Below are 16,732 nucleotides of genomic sequence, written 5' to 3' on the forward strand. Positions count from 1 at the left end.
AGATGTCACCACCATGATTATAATGCCTTTTCATTTCTCAATTTACATTTTCCTTGACCTGTCTGCCACAATCACCGAGGAGGATCCCTTTTGTATCTGCTGTAGCAGCATATTGAACCACACTATTTTGGTCTCCAACGTCTTAAACTGGCCTCCGTTTGGGAGAAGTTGGTATGTGCGCCTATTTCTGCCATCACTTTGCCCATAAGTTTGAGGTTGAAAAGGCCAAGTAGGGGAACTCTATTTTTAATAGCTGTTTAATTAAATTACACAGATGTGACCATTTCAGTATCTTATAAAATAGAACTTTAAAGTCAATATCATATAAAGAGTGAATTGATATTTAGAAAAATTTAGATACAAATTGTACAAAGCAAAGCTATAATTCTAATGATAATACAGCAGAAGTTTAAAAAGAAGTATTATAGATCACCCAAACAAAAATTCTGCATGTGCTCTAGGTATTCACTCCTCTTTTCAAGTGTTTATTTTATGTAAACAGGCACTGATGTAATTGTATCTTTGGGTGTTACCATATGGTAAAATTAAAACTTTCATGGTATCATACATGGTGTTATTTTTAGGGCCCTACCAAATTCACGGCCATGAAAAACAAGTCACGGACCGTGAAATCTGGTCTTCCTCTGTGAAATCTGGTCTTTTTTTGTGCTTTTAGACTATACTATACAGATTTCACTGATTAGACAAGCGTTTCTCAAATTGGGGATCCTGACCCAAAAGAGAGTTGCAGGGGGGTTGCAAGGTTATTTTAAGGGGGGGGTCACAGTATTGCCACCCTTACTTCTGCACTGCCTTCAGAGCTGGGCAGCTGGGGAGCGGTGGCTGCTGACTGGGAGCCCAGCTCTGCAGGCAGCAGTGTAGAACTAAGGGTGGCAATCCCATACCATGCTATCCTTGCTTCTGCGCTGCTGACAGCAACAGCTCTGCCTTCAAGGAGCTACAGCACAACCTGCACAACCTTCTATGAGATCTAGGTCTTACTGCCTCGAAGAGTCCACGTAGTCTCTCCCTGGTTGATGTAAAGGAACATTTTGAAGTTATAAGACTGTTAGAGATGTCTTCTGATAAAGATCTTTGTTTAACATCTATCCAACCATCATTCGTAGTAACCACCGCAGGAATGTCTCAGCATAAAGTCATATGCATGCTTAAGTGTTGGAAAGATTGGGGCCAAAGAACACCACTCATTTTTTTTAAATGACACAAAGTTGAAAATCGTTATAGTGTGTTAGTCTTTCAAGTGAAAATAATGGGTCAAATTCTGTGCTCAGGTTATCCACTGAAGTAGTTACTCCAAAAGGAAATTTAGCCAATATACTCTGAAATTTAAAATAGTCTGATCTTGAGTCTCTGAGTACTGTTCCCAGTTGGCATTGAAGTCAATGGGAAACAAAGGTCGTTAGTATTTAAGAGGAGGTATACAGTAACAAACAGGATTGAGCCCATACTCACAAAGCATTTCCTTCAGAAAAAAATATTTTTTGACTGAAGTCTTGTTATGGTGCTGTAACTTCTACCCCACCATTCTGTTTTAGACTGGTATTCTGCGTGAAATGGATATACTTTTATACAAGCTAATTGGTGAACCTTACACATCTCAATCATTTAGAGATTATGGTATGCAGTTTAGCATTTTATACTGTAAAGGTCCTGAAGAAAGGGAGGCATTGTACAGTATTTATAATTTAGAAATCCTTAACATCTTAATAGCTTGTACACGGGACACATTCTTCACATTACACAGCTAGAGCAATGGTCATCATAAAAGCCGGTTATGCTTTAAAATGAGAATTAAACTGCAACCTGCATTTTACAACCATCATATTTCATTTGTAAATATGGTTAGACTTTAATATTTTGAAGAAAAACAGCATGAATGAATCTTTCAGTAATATTAGGAAAGGGTTGCCATTCTTATTTTTCCAAATCTACTTGTGTTAAAATGGTGCACAAATTAAATTAGAAGCTGTTAAGATGTACCCTCTAGCTTGTGAGGGATACAAGTGAATACTTGTAGTACACTTGCCACTAAGAATTAAAAGAAAACATTTAATGGGGTATGTATGAACATAGTGAACTGAATTTATAATTGAAGTAGATCATTACTTTGATGATTATTATTACAGTATTTCTCAATATTTTATATTCATTGATATTATTGAGACTAACAATAGAATATTGTCCCATGTTATTCAATTGTAATGCAATTGTAAAGTATTGCATTTGTAGGACACACTAAATAATGACATTTGTAGGATTCATCTTTCTTTCAAAAAGAAATGGGTATGAAATTATATATGTGAGTCTTTAGATGCTGTACGTTTGTGAGATATCTTTTAATTGAGAGTTTACAAACTTTCAATTGTCTTATAAATTTGTTTTAATTTTGCACAGAACTGCGTATTCTTTTGTAGACATCCTTTGAGATGGAGTTCTGTGTTTCATACTCAAAAAGCTTGACATTGTGTAGGACTAGGAAAAAACAAAAAAAAACCCTACAAAAGCAAGGTATTTCATGTTTAAGATGGAAAGCAAAAAATGTTAAGATGTATAAGAAATGAAATAGAAAATAATATTGAAAATATTATAATGTCAATATATAAATCAATTGTATGACCCCATTTGGAGTACTAGCTTTTGTTCTGCTCATCCTATCCCAAAAACAATATAGCAGAAATAGAAGGGGTTCAGATATGAGCAACATATAATTAAGGGTTTTTAGGGTCACAGGGCATACACACATAAACATGCAGACCATGTCTTGTAAAATGTACTCTCATAGAATGGTAGAACTTCAGTGGAAATTAAGATTATGAGAATTTAATAAGATGAGGCCTAAATACAGCAACAAGCAGTGCTACAATACTGTTTGTCTCCAGCACATGTTTAATTGTTATTTTGTCATCTTAGGCCCTGATCCTGAATGAGATGCCTCCATCTTATTGCAGGTTCAGGGACTTGAGCTATAAGCTTCTCCTAGCCTTACACTTTGATATTCATCTTTGTTGTCCTTGCTATACCTGATCTTTTTCAATTCTTCATTACATGCCTTTCTGAGCTGTGTGCAGTGCTGTGGTTGGGGTCTTTCTAACCAAGTACGCAATGCCTCCAACATCTCCTCATTGTACTCTTTCATATTTATCCATTCCAGTGTTTTTGTTTTCATAAATAAGATTTCGATGATGCTCATTTATCTACACTTGATAAACTATTGCAGCTCTGATTCTAACTGAGCAGTTTTAACACCCAGGGAACTTTTAAATAGAAAACTAAATTCTCAGAACATATGTTACTATTTAATTAAATAATGGATTCCAAGTTAATTCAAATTCAACCGGTACATATTTGGTGAAGAAATATAGCAATAAATAATGAATTTAGGTTCTGGAAAGAATTAAAATACTTACAAAGCACTACAGATTAAATGCAAAACTTTTAAGGTTCATTACTTTTCAATATATTCTCTTTGACATACTTCAGTGGGTAGCAATACAGGCTACTGTTCCCTTGTCACTAAATGATACAACAGCTCAATTCATAGAATAGAATCATAAAAGATTAGGGTTAGAAGAGACCTAAGGAGGTCAACTAGTCAAACCTCAATTAAATCATCCCAGCGAGGGCTTTGTCAAGCTGGGCCTTAAAAACCTCTAAGGATGGAGATTCCACCACCTCCCTAGGTAACCCATTCCAGTGCTTCACCACCCTCCTAGTGAAATAGTTTTTCCTCATATCCAACCTAGACCTCCCCAACTGCAACTTGAGACCATTACTCCTCGTTCTGTCATCTGCTACCACTGAGAACAGCCGAGCTCCATCCTCTTTGGAACCCCCCCTTCAGATAGTTGAAGGCTGCTATCAAATCACTCTTCTCTCCTCTCTTCTGCAGACTAAATAAGCCCAGCTCCCTTAGCCTGTCCTCATAAGTCATGTGCCCCAGCCCCATAATCATTTTCGTTACCCTCCGCTGGACTCTCTCCAATTTGTCGACATCCTTTCTGTACTGGGGGGCCCAAAACTGGACGCAATACTCCAGGTGTGGCCTCACCAGTGCCCAATAGAAGGGAATAATCACTTCCCTCGATCTGCTGGCAATGCTCCTACTAATGCAGCCCAATATGCCGCTAGCTATCTTGGCAACAAGGGCACACTGTTGACTCATATCCAGTTTCTCGTCCACTGTAATCCCCAGGTCCTTTTCTGCAGAAATGCTGCTTAGCCAGTCGGTCCTCATCCTGTAGCAGTGCATTGGATTCTTCCATCCTAAGTGTAGGACTCTGCACTTGTCTTTGTTGAACCTCATCAGATTTCTTTTGGCCCATTTCTGGTTTTATGGATGGAAAATGGATAATGAAATATCCATCAAAAGTGCCATGAAAATAGTTCTGCCAAAGTCCTAGTGTAACACCGATAGACCCTGGTCGTTGTTGGGCAGGATCAAACCTGAGACCTCTGAAGCTAAATACATGAGCCTCTACTGCATGAGCTAAAAGCCATATGGTTGTTAGCTAATGCTGTAGAGCAAACCCATTAATCTCTCTCTCTAAATAGTCTCGGTGCCACAGATAGGACAGAGCACCACACCCAGGAGGTGTGTGAATTACACTAGCTGTGCTCAAAAATAATTTTCAATCAATAATGAACTATGTATGGAATAGCTTTCTGTGATGTTCTTGAGGGGAGGAGGAGTAGTCTCTTGAGCTTACTGGATCATCTTTTTACAAACCCTCTTACAAATTGAAAAAAGATCACGGTGCTGTCTCTTTTTGGTTGACTTTTACCCCAATCTCAGTACTTACGCATCTTCCCTTTCAGAGATTACTTTTAATTTTAAGGCTTCGGAAGAGGAAATATTTTGCTTTTAGAATACACCAGATTTTACCAAGGGTCAGGTGATTTCAGGGAATTTCCCCAAGGGGTATACTCCCTCTGATATACTGGGGTATACTCTACAGGATTTTGTGTAAACAGGTAAACAAATAAATGCTACGGTCCCTCATCCCTCCTCTCTGCAAGCACATACAATCCTGGTATGTGAGATTTATCAGAAGATAAGGAGGAAATTCTTTATAGAGCTTCTTGATTAAATATTGGGAGCTCATCACTGTTACAATTTTACAATGTTCAACCATTATAATAGGAGGGAATTGAGGTTGGCAACCAGTTTGTTCAGAATATTACTCCATTCATATTCAAACGTACCATAAAAATGACAGCATATTATGAAAATCTATACTACTAAAACAATGCCACGTTTGAAAACCTTTGCCCTGTAAAAACTACAAACCCTACAACCAACTTACAACTCAAGTGAAGGAAAGTGATATTTTAAAGGGGGATCTACTACCCCTGAAACAAGATAAAAAATCAATAACATGCTCTATGGTCTTCCCCATCATCTCTTTGGCTTTGCTTTACAACATCAAGATCAACTACCTGAATCACTAGGCAGAAGTTAAGAATCCATGTTTTTAAAGGCTCTTATTCCTCCCTTCCCTTTCTCCATAACAATTTAGCTATATGGCCTCTGATTATAGGTATATTTTCATGTGATATTAACCGAGTGCCTTCCAATAGGATTGATCCAAACCAAAGTAAAAACATCCACCCCAACCCAGAACCCAAACTCTGTTTTAAAAAAAAGAATCCTATGAGATGTTATCTTCAAAGAAGCAGAATTATGAGGAAATATTTTTTCCTTCTTTAACATACTATCATCACAGGATTCTTACTCTTGGAGAGTAAGTAGCTCAAAGGATATCTCCAAATAAAATCTGAATGAATTACCACTGCAGTAAGCAAAGCAAGAATGCCTAACACAAAGCAACATGAAAATGTTTATTTTTTTGTATAGCAAGAAGGGATAAGATACAATACCTCCAAAAGACAACAAAGAGGTGTTAAAACAAGCATAGCCTCAAAGGAACATTCTCAGAAAACAGATTTCTTTTCCTGAATTTGTCCTCCTGAAATGAGAGAAATTCTGAGAAATAAACTTTTTGGGGATATATTGGACACCCCATATCTGAAATGGGTTTTTCCATCACTAGTCACCCTACAGGGGCAGGGCGGAATTTGCTGGCAGATTTGAAATACCTCTTTCTGTATCACATGGTGTTGCACAATTGAGGCCACAGACCATTTCCCTGAACTTGGACACTACTTTAGGTTTTTTCACGGGGAACATGATCTGAGCCTAAGTATTGTAACTGAGAATTTTAGGCTGAGGACATATTTTGTAGTTATGTTTTTAGGTGAACAGTAACCTCTGTCAGGCTAATAAATATATTGAAAACTAATTATATACCGTATTTGCATTTCATAGATAGACATTTTGAATTCCTAAGAAATTAAAATATCTGAACAGTAGTCCATCAGTAACAATTAAAGAACGAAGACAGGTATTGCAATGAATAGATAGCATTATGTGAAGAATAACAGGAGGATACAACTTCACAGCTAAGCTAATTCCCATATCAGACCCACACACTTTAGGTGCTTGTTGGTTTTAGACAAATTTCCATTCATAATTTTACTTCTGAGGTATTTAAATGATTTTGTATGAATTTAGTTTGCACAGTCTACTGTGAATTTAGAGCTCTAAGGAATCATTGGTATGCAGATTTAGACACAAACATTTTTTTATCACAAGCAACATTTTTCTGTGATATAAAAATAAAGTTAATGAGATGTAGACTTAGTCTCAAAGTAAGTAAAATAAAAATAACTTCAGCAAATTAGAAACAGTCTGTAAAAAACTAATTAGAAATTCAAGGCCAGATTTTCAGCTCAAGTCAATGAAGTTGCAGCAGTTACACCAGCTGAGGCTATATTTCTAAATCTCTCTATCTCTCTCTCTCTCTCTCACACCTCCTCCCACACCTACCACTTAGATTGTGAATCAGGGTTTTATATGATATAGTCACACAAAAGGCTGACAAGTATAGTGTTTAATCTCCTTCTACCCACAGCAGTAAAGTGGAATCCCCCAGGGAATATGGTGCACATGTAAATTTTGAGTACTAATATTGTCGGGGCAAATTCTTCCCATCCTCCATAGGTGCAAAGGCATCCTGGCCACCAGAAATGGGCAGTACCATTGCACGAGCATAGACAGGATTCAGGGTCCACATAGCATAAAATTTACATGTGGCATAGAACAAACTGAGCTCTATGACAGATGTCTGTGTGACAGTACAGGAAGTAGGTAGTAGTGAGGCAAAAGGAGAAGTAGTAGGACTGGAGGATGCATTACTATGTGGATCAATGTTCCCTCTAATTTTTTACATCCATGTGCAGAATGAATTTTGTTACGTGCACCAATATGGAGGTGAATTCTGGGGATCATCAGAATTCCATCCCAAGTAGCCTTGCTAGAATGAGATACTGGTATATTAAAAACAAACAAACAAACAAAAAACCTTGGAAACAACAACCAAAAGAAGTTACTGTATAACAAACACATACAACATACATTTCATACTCACAGGCAATGCCACAAGCATTGAGCCTGCAGAGGAATTGCATATTGAAACAGAGAATTTAAATTGGGCTGTCTGGGGAGAGTGAGAGCAGTTGCGGGATTGGGTTAGCATAGAGAGGGGACAGAGCAGCAGAAGCAGTTGGGGCAGTTGAAGAGAGGTGCTTGTTTGGGCTCCACTGGAAATCAGTGACTGTTATTTTTCTCTGTTGGCAATGGAGGTTTCTCAGTCAGTATGACGCAATCCCCTCAAAGCCAATTTCTGGCCTGTGCCCCACCATCTGAGAAATCTTACACTAGAAGTGACTGTGAAGTTGGCCGTGAAAAAGAAAGTAGACTGCAGAACTTCCCACTGCAGGAGGAAGTTAAACTGGTTGGATCACTGCTGCCTGATGACTGTCCCTAGGGTCATTATAACTGCTTCATACCAGCTCCTGCCATTTCCAGTCCTAATCTGCTTGCGATCATGCAAACTGAAATTTGCAAAAGATTCTATCTTGTGGGTGGGAATGTGTAACATGGAGGTAAAATGTTTGCCATAGGAGGTGCATTGCCCTTGGCGCATGTGTGTATAAGACAGGCTCTTAGAATGGGACATTTGAGGGTCTCAAAGCCCTGAGAGCTCTTTCCTTTCCTTTCCTTTCCTTTCCTTTCCTTTCCGAAGAACACTTGGAAACTCTCCATACCAGTCAGAGTGACTGTGTGTGTACAAGTGTGTATGAAAATAGGATGCAAAAGCTGGCAGGTTTCCTTGGGGTAAATATGATGCAAACACAAAGACTTAAGTCCTCAAAGCTTAAGGGTTAGTAATGTATTACTTAAAAGTTAGTTACACTCTGTGGAAGGGTGAGAAGTTTCCTGGCAGCAGAAATACTAGCAAATGTGAGCCACCAGTTTAGGGGCTGGCGGTCTTTCATGTCAATAGCACCACAGTTCACTGGCAGCAACGTATTCAGATTTTGTCAGCTATCTGTTAGTAAAGCAATAGCTACAGCAATCCTTAAAAAGTAATGGTAGCATCTTCACACTGTCTCTGAGGGATTTCCTTGCTCAGCTGCTCATAATTTTCCCCCTGGCTCTCTTGCTCCTGCATAATAGATTTTGGAGTCTTAGTGTCTCCAGGAGCTTAGTGTCTTCAAGGTAGCAGCAGCAGGAGGACACTCCTAAGTTGTCTTGGGCAACAACAGTACTAGCAAGTAATAGAACAGTGATTATGCAAACCCAACAGCCTTTCCTTAAAGCTCCTACTAAGAGCTTCATTCACTTTACAGTCTGGTCTGATGATGACTGCCAGCTCCTCTGCTTTTAAATACCACAGAACCTTCTCTCCAGCTGTGTGTCATCATTGCCTCACTGATAGTCTCTGCTAGAACTTTTTCTCAGGCCTAACTGACAAATACATTAATGTAGTAGTTAGTGTAAATCTGTTAACCTTATTTCATGGGAGATGTTTATTACTTCATGGTTTTGAAGAGGGCTGATTGAATCATTCTCTGTTTTGATTTGAAGTGCAGGATGTTTATTCTTGTAACCTGTCTGTTTCTTTCTTTCTTTCTATTTATTTGTTAAAAAAAATGCTATGACAAATTACGTGAGTGCTGCTTCATTTATTTTAACCACTGCAGCACTGAAGAATTGACATACAAATTCAAATCTGTGAATATTCTTTATTTCATAAGAGGATTTTAAATGAATTCATATGTTACAATAACATTTTACAGACTGACTGAAATTAAACCTCTACTACACCATACTGTAATCCTGTTAAATATAATACCATACTTTTCTGATTGCTGTTTAAAATAGTAACTCTATGGCTTTGTTTGTCTTGTCTTTCTGGTTTGCTTTTTTTTAGATATACCGGGCAGCCCACGTAACCAGTTCACATTCAGACCACTCCCACCCCCTCCACCACCACCACATGCATGCACCTGCAGCAGAAAACCACCTCCAACAGCAGATTCTCTCCAGAAAAGATCAATGACAACCCGCAGTCAGCCCAGTCCAGCTGCTCAAACCCCTCCAACCAGTATGCAAGATTCCGTACATCTCCATAACAGCTGGGTCTTGAATAGTAATATACCATTGGAGACAAGGTATATATAAACGGAGCCTACTATTCTTAAGAGTTTAAAAAGGGGGGGGGTCTGAGGATGAGATGAGAAAATAATAGGAGTGAGAGAAAGAATGGCTGTGTCGTTCAGGACACACAAAGCTTTTTGATGTGAAGCATTATTATCATCATGTTATTAGTTAACCTGTATCATTAATGCTCAGAAAAGCACATTTTGAAAAGTGTTGCGGGAGGGGTAATTGAACTCCAAAGATGTGTTCAAGAAGTGTGCATTCTGTGCTTATTAGTTGTAAATTTGCATACACACATCTGTGCACCTATGCAGCCTCATCTTATGTGGCAAGAGGCATTTTGCCTTAGAAGCATCAAAGAAACTCCGCATGAAGGCCATGCCGCAGGGAATCTCTGCACTCCATAGGATCTGAAAGCATTCAGCCTGCAGTCTTTGGCCTCCTTATAAACCCCAGGTGTGAAACAATCCCCAAGAAATTATCATTGTACATAAACATCCAGGATGTCTTCAGATACGTATAAGCAAAAGAAGGCCAAAATGGCTTGAGGTTTCAGAAATGATTATAGAATCAACATTGCGTTCAATTGATGATCTGAGGCCTGATTATGAAAGCCTTATTGCCTCAAAAAACAAATTTTGAAGTCAAGGATTGAGCTTTGGATAATTTACTTGAATAATAGTTTGCAAAATGATAATCTGAATAAAATACCTTTCCAATTCGGAAAGAATCTATAATGTAGAGAGACAAATTCTGTCTCCTGAGGTGACTATCCTTGAATATCCTTGACTTTTTCGGTTGAAAGCTGTTGTTGTAATCTGAACAGCTAATTTTATAGGCCGTTAATCAGAGCTGTGCCATTCAAGTTTTTCCAATTTCCAATTTTCAAACATTCAAGTCCTGTCTAATTATCAACCTGAAACTTGGGCCATTTTATAGACCTTTTGAGTAAATTAGTTACTGAGTTTTGCACAAGCTTCTCCTTCCCCACATGGAACATTGTGAGTCTGAACCTGAGTAGTCTTGGCTGGTGCTTGCATTTGGTTTTCAGGTTAGTTCAAAACACCAAGTGTTCAGTTTTCCCCACATGTCCTGAAATTGATGAATTTCACACAAATGTAACCCTAACTATTTAATATAACGGGTACTTTCACAAAAGCATTTTCCCTTTCAAACATACATGTGCACTTATTTAACTATTATCCGAGGGAAAAATTTGGTGGTCTTGCAATGAGATGAAATTGTTTTGACTTGACTCAGAACAAAGTATGCAACATACTTCTTTATATAATTTGGCTGCTACAATATACCAGTGTTGCTTTGAATAAGTTACTCCCTTCTGAAAGGGTGTAAATTTGACATGAAAGGATGGGCTGATTTAATTGTGATCATTATTATTTTCTGAGTTAAGACTTTGGTATGTTATTTGCTTGAAAAATGAATGCCAGGCAAGGAATCAAGGGGTATGTCAACTCCATCAAATGAATGCACAACTTAAATTTTTGGTCAGAAAATGAGTATTTTAAAATTGATACATAATATGGTCCCCGTGATATATTTCTGATGCTTCCATCTGAAATTTACATTTAACCATGTTTGCCCAGATTTCACCCACATACTTCCTATAACCAGGCAAGATATCATCTTTAAATTATGTGTGAAGTCCTTAGCAGAATTTCATAATGTAGGGTCTTATATAAAAGCTGAGGCCAGAAAAAGCATATTTGGTTTACTCTGAAGTAATTCAAGAGTAAGAAGAAAAGGCCTAGAGTGCACAACACAGCATTAGAGAAAAGAGATCCTTGCTTTTTCCCCTTCACCATGGGTGATCAGATGGGACAAGAAAATGAAATGGTTAAATCTCCAGGTTCTCCCCCCACTCACACATACACTACAATTGAAAATAGTCTTAGAAAATACAAGTAATATGGCAATGGTGGCTGTATTTCAGTGCTAAATCTTTCTTGTATAATAGTACTCAAATCTACCTAATATGCATAAGCAGATTTTTTTAGAACATTTGCAATAGAAGAATAGATTTAGAGACATTAATTTATGCCCCACCTTAATAACTGGAAAAAAATCAGAATGCACATGTTCAGTGCTTACATCCAATAATATCTCATGTTAATCCTTAAACCTCACCAGGGTTTGCACAATCTAGCTATAGCCACATAGATTTAGAGATATTTTTTTTCATACAGGAAAAGACTTCCGAGAACTAATCATGTGGCCTATAAATCCTGTTTACTACAGATAATCAGAAATGGAGCAAGCTTCTCAGCCTACCCATAGTGGCAGATATGTAATATTTCACATTTACATGAAGGAAAATTCCATAATTCTAAAAATATATTTACTGTATTGAGATTAGAAACATACTCTTATGTAATTAGATTTTGAAGATCCGTATTGAATTGAAAAGGTCAGACCTAAAAGAGTGGGTAATGAAACAATATATTTTAGAATTGCTTCTATATTGTAACACATTGTAATTATTATATCTTATATAACAAGGTAAAACAGAAATTCTACTAATACTTCTTGCTTCTGACTAAAGTTTAATAATAATGAATTAATCCTCACTACATCCGCATGCATGGATGAGTTGTCATCTCAGTTCCTGGATGGATAGATTGAGGCACAGACGGATGAAGTGACTTCCCCAAGTTCACAAAAGATGTATTTGGCAGAGGCAGAAATGGAGTTCAGAACTACCAGGTCCCATTCCTTAATAACAAGACAGTTCCTTCTCCTGTATTAATTAATATGATAGGGAACTATTTTCCCCAACCATGAGCCATTTTGCATTAAAATAAACTCAAAAGAAAAAAAAAGTAAAGTACATATAGGACTCTTTAGTGGAGGAGGTATGAGAGAAGCTGCTGACAAAGAGGTAGGAGGAAAAGTGAATCTGCAAAGGATCCAGCAGGTTGGACTGACAATTGACTGAGTATAGCCATCCAAGAGAGTGATATATGTGCATATACACAATTGCATAATATGTGTTCACATACAGTACTGAGAACAACTTATTTACTATTAAAATGACTTATGAACATGCATTAATTTCATTGCAACACATAGATCATAATTTGTAAATATTTTCAACAAAAGTCTGCAAAGATCTCGCATAACATAAAACACAGGTACCATTAATTCTCTTTTTTAGCACCATAATATTATTGACATCTTACATAATTGATTTTTCTCCCCCAGGATAAAGTAAGCACAATCTATTGCCTATTCCCTTCCTCCCCTCTAAAATTATGTTTTTCAGGATTCATAGATACTTTGCTCTAATCTTTCAAATCTTCTGATTTACAGCGCCATATATTGTCATTAACTTTGACAGCCCCATCTGAATGTGGCTTACTGCTTTTTATGGGGTACATTTTAAACTCAGACAACTCAGTAAAGCATATTTCCCCTCTCTTCTGTGCCCTCTTATATCAATATTATTGTAAGTATTCCACTTCTTGCTGTGTTTTCCTTGTACTTCACTATTCCTTTATTTCAGTCAGCTCCAATGTAAGATGGAAAAATGGCATTTTAAAATGTTGTTTCTAACTGTAATACTAATCTTAGTCCTTTTTGTGTTTTGCTATGGTGCCCTTTTTATGGATAAGTCAGATCAAGCTTTGGATGTGCTTATTTTGAGTACAACTTTGCACATGTTTTCTGAAAGACTAGATTCACAATAACTTTCATTAATTTGCTGTTAAAAGCAACAAACCTTTTTTAACTTTGATTTCCCCCCAAAGTGTTTATTTTCATTTCTGTATTTTGGACTAAAGTGTTTTACATGTTTGCTTATTCCTTCATTTTTATTAACTTTCATTCTAGTTCCTCTAACCCATTTAGCATGTTAGCAATAAGATGCTGAGTGGGCTGAAATCTACTTCAGTGTACTGTCTATGCCCAAGGTACTGTGGCAAAGAAAACTTCATTTAAGTAGCCTGGGCATCCTGGTAATAACCGCGCTAAAGAGGGCATTGTGGTATCAGGCCATGAACCTGAGATTCAGTTATCATTAATTCATATACTTAACTTAAAAATGTTAGAAAAATAGGGGAGGCACTTGGGATTCAAGCCACCTATGATTTTTAGCTATTGTCTAATTAGCAATACATCTAAGCAATAAAGTTTGGATTTGGTTCTAAACTCTCCAAATGTGGGGATTCTTTGAGGAGAGGGTTGGACTAGATGACCTCCTGAGGTCTCTTTCAACCCTAATCATCTATGATCTATGTTAGGCTCTAATGCTTGTCTACATGGAGAGACCTAGTGCATAGCAGCTAGGATGTGAATCTGCAGCAAACTGGTCTGCCACGCACTAAGTCACCATGTGGACCCTGCTACTGTGCGCTAAAAGTTTTCAAGCAAGTTCCACATGGTGACTTAGTGTGCGGCAAGCTGGTGCACTGTAGATTACACTCTTAACTTGCTGTGCTCTAACTGACCATGTAGTCAAGCCCCATCTCTATACGGAACCAATGCTCAGAAACATTGTAGGATCCATAAACTTCTGTTTTTCTAAGGATACCATCTTGTTTATGATGTAGTCTACTTACACTGGAAATCTTATGACTATCACTTACCAGGATGTTTTTTAATTATGATTATACTGCCGCCTTCTTATTTAAGCATATACATAAACAAACAGAATTTGCCCTAATCAGAGGAGCACGTATGTGGCTGCCTAAACCCTAGAAAGCTGTCTGTGGTCTCGGTGGCCAGGTTAAGCTGGACTAGTGTTCAAGGCTGAAATCAAGAAATCTCTGCTCCATGCTTGAAAATTGCAGAATTGTTGGGGAGATGAAAACCTAGTGTGCCTTTTTATCCTTGATCACTGGACGTGAGCAGGGTATGGATCCTGCCTCTGATAGCCAGTGAGATGGTCCCAAAATAAAAGGGTTGCTTTTGTCATCTCCCAAGTGTACACTGATTGTTGCTTCAGGAGGAAAGAATCTAGCTTGTTGAAGTCCCATTACTACTGTTTGCCTGAGTTCTGTTCTTTAGTTCAGCCAAGATCGTAACAATTTTAAAAACTCTGCTGTGGTTGACTGGCTGTCATGCAGACAGGGTAGAACCACTTCTTTCAAACACTTGGGAACCCACTGTTGCTGAGTCTTATTGGGTAGAACCACCTCTGACCCTGTAAGTAAAGGAACAGGTTTGGATGGTTGCATAAAATGAAAATAAAAATCACATAGCCTTCTCCAGGGCAAGTGGAGCAGCCTATGGGGGAGCTGTAGAGTACTCATGAATCAACAGATAGGGAAACAATTACCATTTAGACAATAGCCTTAGTTAATAAATTATTTGTGAAAGAAGCCTACTCTTGAGTTAATTTTAACTTACTCTTTATTATTCTGAAAATAAATGTAGAGTGATTTCATTTCTTATGAGCTTTCTTTTAAACCACATTGTTCAATATCTGTTACTGTGACATCTCTTGTATTTTGTCATTTTCTGTCTAATTAAACAATAAATCTAACCTCCCTAGAGATTATATTTAAAAGAAAAGTCATGACAAGGGTTAGAAACTCATTCTGAAAGTACCATGTATTGTCACTGTGCAGAAGAGAGGATCTGAAAACTTCAAATTTCTGAATTGTTAAAAAAAATGTAAGGCTGTAAATTTGACCCTGAATTTAAAATAAAATAGCTTTAAATACAATCCTCAATTTAGCAATGCAGGAACAAACCTTGTATTATGGAAATAAAAATATAAAAATTTGTCATCTACAATGAGATACAATTTTAATGTCTCCCACTATGGCACTTGAGGTTCCTTCTTCTCTTGCATAATTTAGAACCCAGTCACTATGGATGAAAACATTTTAAATTGTTCATATACTCCACAGCAATTTTTCTTTGGGAGAGGGTCAAGTTGCAGCTCCACTGGAACACCATAATAAATATTTTGGATGTATAGGTATTTTAATCCTTTCTGAATCTAACATCATATTCTAGGTTATGTCCCCTCATTAATTAATTTAATGTAATGCATATAAAGTAAGAAACCAGGGTAAAAATATGCAGTTTTTGTATAATAGCTAGTGGCCCAGTAGGCCTGGCAGCCTTCCATAAAGCATGACAATCTCATTTGCTAAAATAGAAACAGACAAAATGAATGTTATTTTAGACGGGAAAAGAGTGATGCCAGATTAAATCCAGAGGGTTTGAATTGGTTTGGAGAACAGGAGCATCACATATAGAGGCTCACAGTATAGATAGGCAAAATTTCCTTTTCCTATGTCCACACTGTTTGATATAGCTTGGGGCAGTAGGATGATTTGGAAGTGATTCCCAGAAAATATGCAGCCCCTTGAAATATTTGGAAAGTAAAATGCTATTTAGGTACATGCTGCGGTGTATCCCTTGCAAGCATAGTTATCTGTAAGTGAAATTTGCAACAGTTACATTGCAGCATGGCTGTTGGCTGTACCTTTGAGTATGTGGATATTTGGGGGCCTATCTAGGAGTATTTTGGACCTGGCCCCTCTCAAGTATTAGTGGATTCTAACTGTTAAAATGTTCATTTATTTACAGACTGAACTACAACAGTTGTATAGCTTATGAGGCAGAGATTTTAATGGCCTATTCCAACTCTTGCTGAAGTCAATCGAAAGACTGCCATTGACTTCAGAGTGAGGGTTAGATCAGGGATTAAATCAAGTGGTGAAGATAGGGTGACTCAGGGTATGTCTACACTGGCAAGTTTCTGCGCAACAAGCTATACCACTTTTATTAAAGCGCTGGAATTAAACCACTGTTGAATGTCCACGCTGTGCTCCTTGTGATGGATGAGCGCATGCATATTAGCAGCTCTTGCAATGCCTCATGGGGCAGGCACAGTGTCACATGATGCAGGTTTCCCAACCCCACTGTTCCATGTGCATCCTACTACATTGCCAGCTGCTTTCAACTGAAATGGGGGTTGGGGGGGGAGAGTGTGTGGCAGGAGGGGGTATATGGGGTGGGAGAGACAGTGTGTTTTGGGGGACAGCGAGTGTGTCAACATGCTGTCTTGTAAGTTCAGCCAGTGGCAGGAAGCAACCCCCAGTCCTGAGGCAGGGGGAGAAGGAAACCCGACATCAGCCCCCGTCTCCCTCCCCAGCTCTCTGCACAACAATCTCT

The 16,732-nt window shown here is 37.9% G+C and overlaps 1 protein-coding gene across 1 annotated transcript in view; it reads left to right on the forward strand.

Annotated features, from left to right (window-relative positions):
- The window catches only part of TENM1 (teneurin transmembrane protein 1), a 388,806-nt gene that overhangs the window by 145,611 nt on the left and 226,463 nt on the right, over positions 1 to 16,732 (forward strand). The window contains exon 4 of the mRNA XM_077825959.1: positions 9,357 to 9,597. Coding sequence (XP_077682085.1) covers positions 9,357 to 9,597 — 241 coding nt within the window. The remainder of the gene's footprint in view (positions 1 to 9,356; positions 9,598 to 16,732) is intronic.

This window comes from Eretmochelys imbricata, chromosome 9 (genome assembly GCF_965152235.1).
Source record: "Eretmochelys imbricata isolate rEreImb1 chromosome 9, rEreImb1.hap1, whole genome shotgun sequence".
Classification (NCBI taxonomy): domain Eukaryota; kingdom Metazoa; phylum Chordata; order Testudines; family Cheloniidae; genus Eretmochelys; species Eretmochelys imbricata.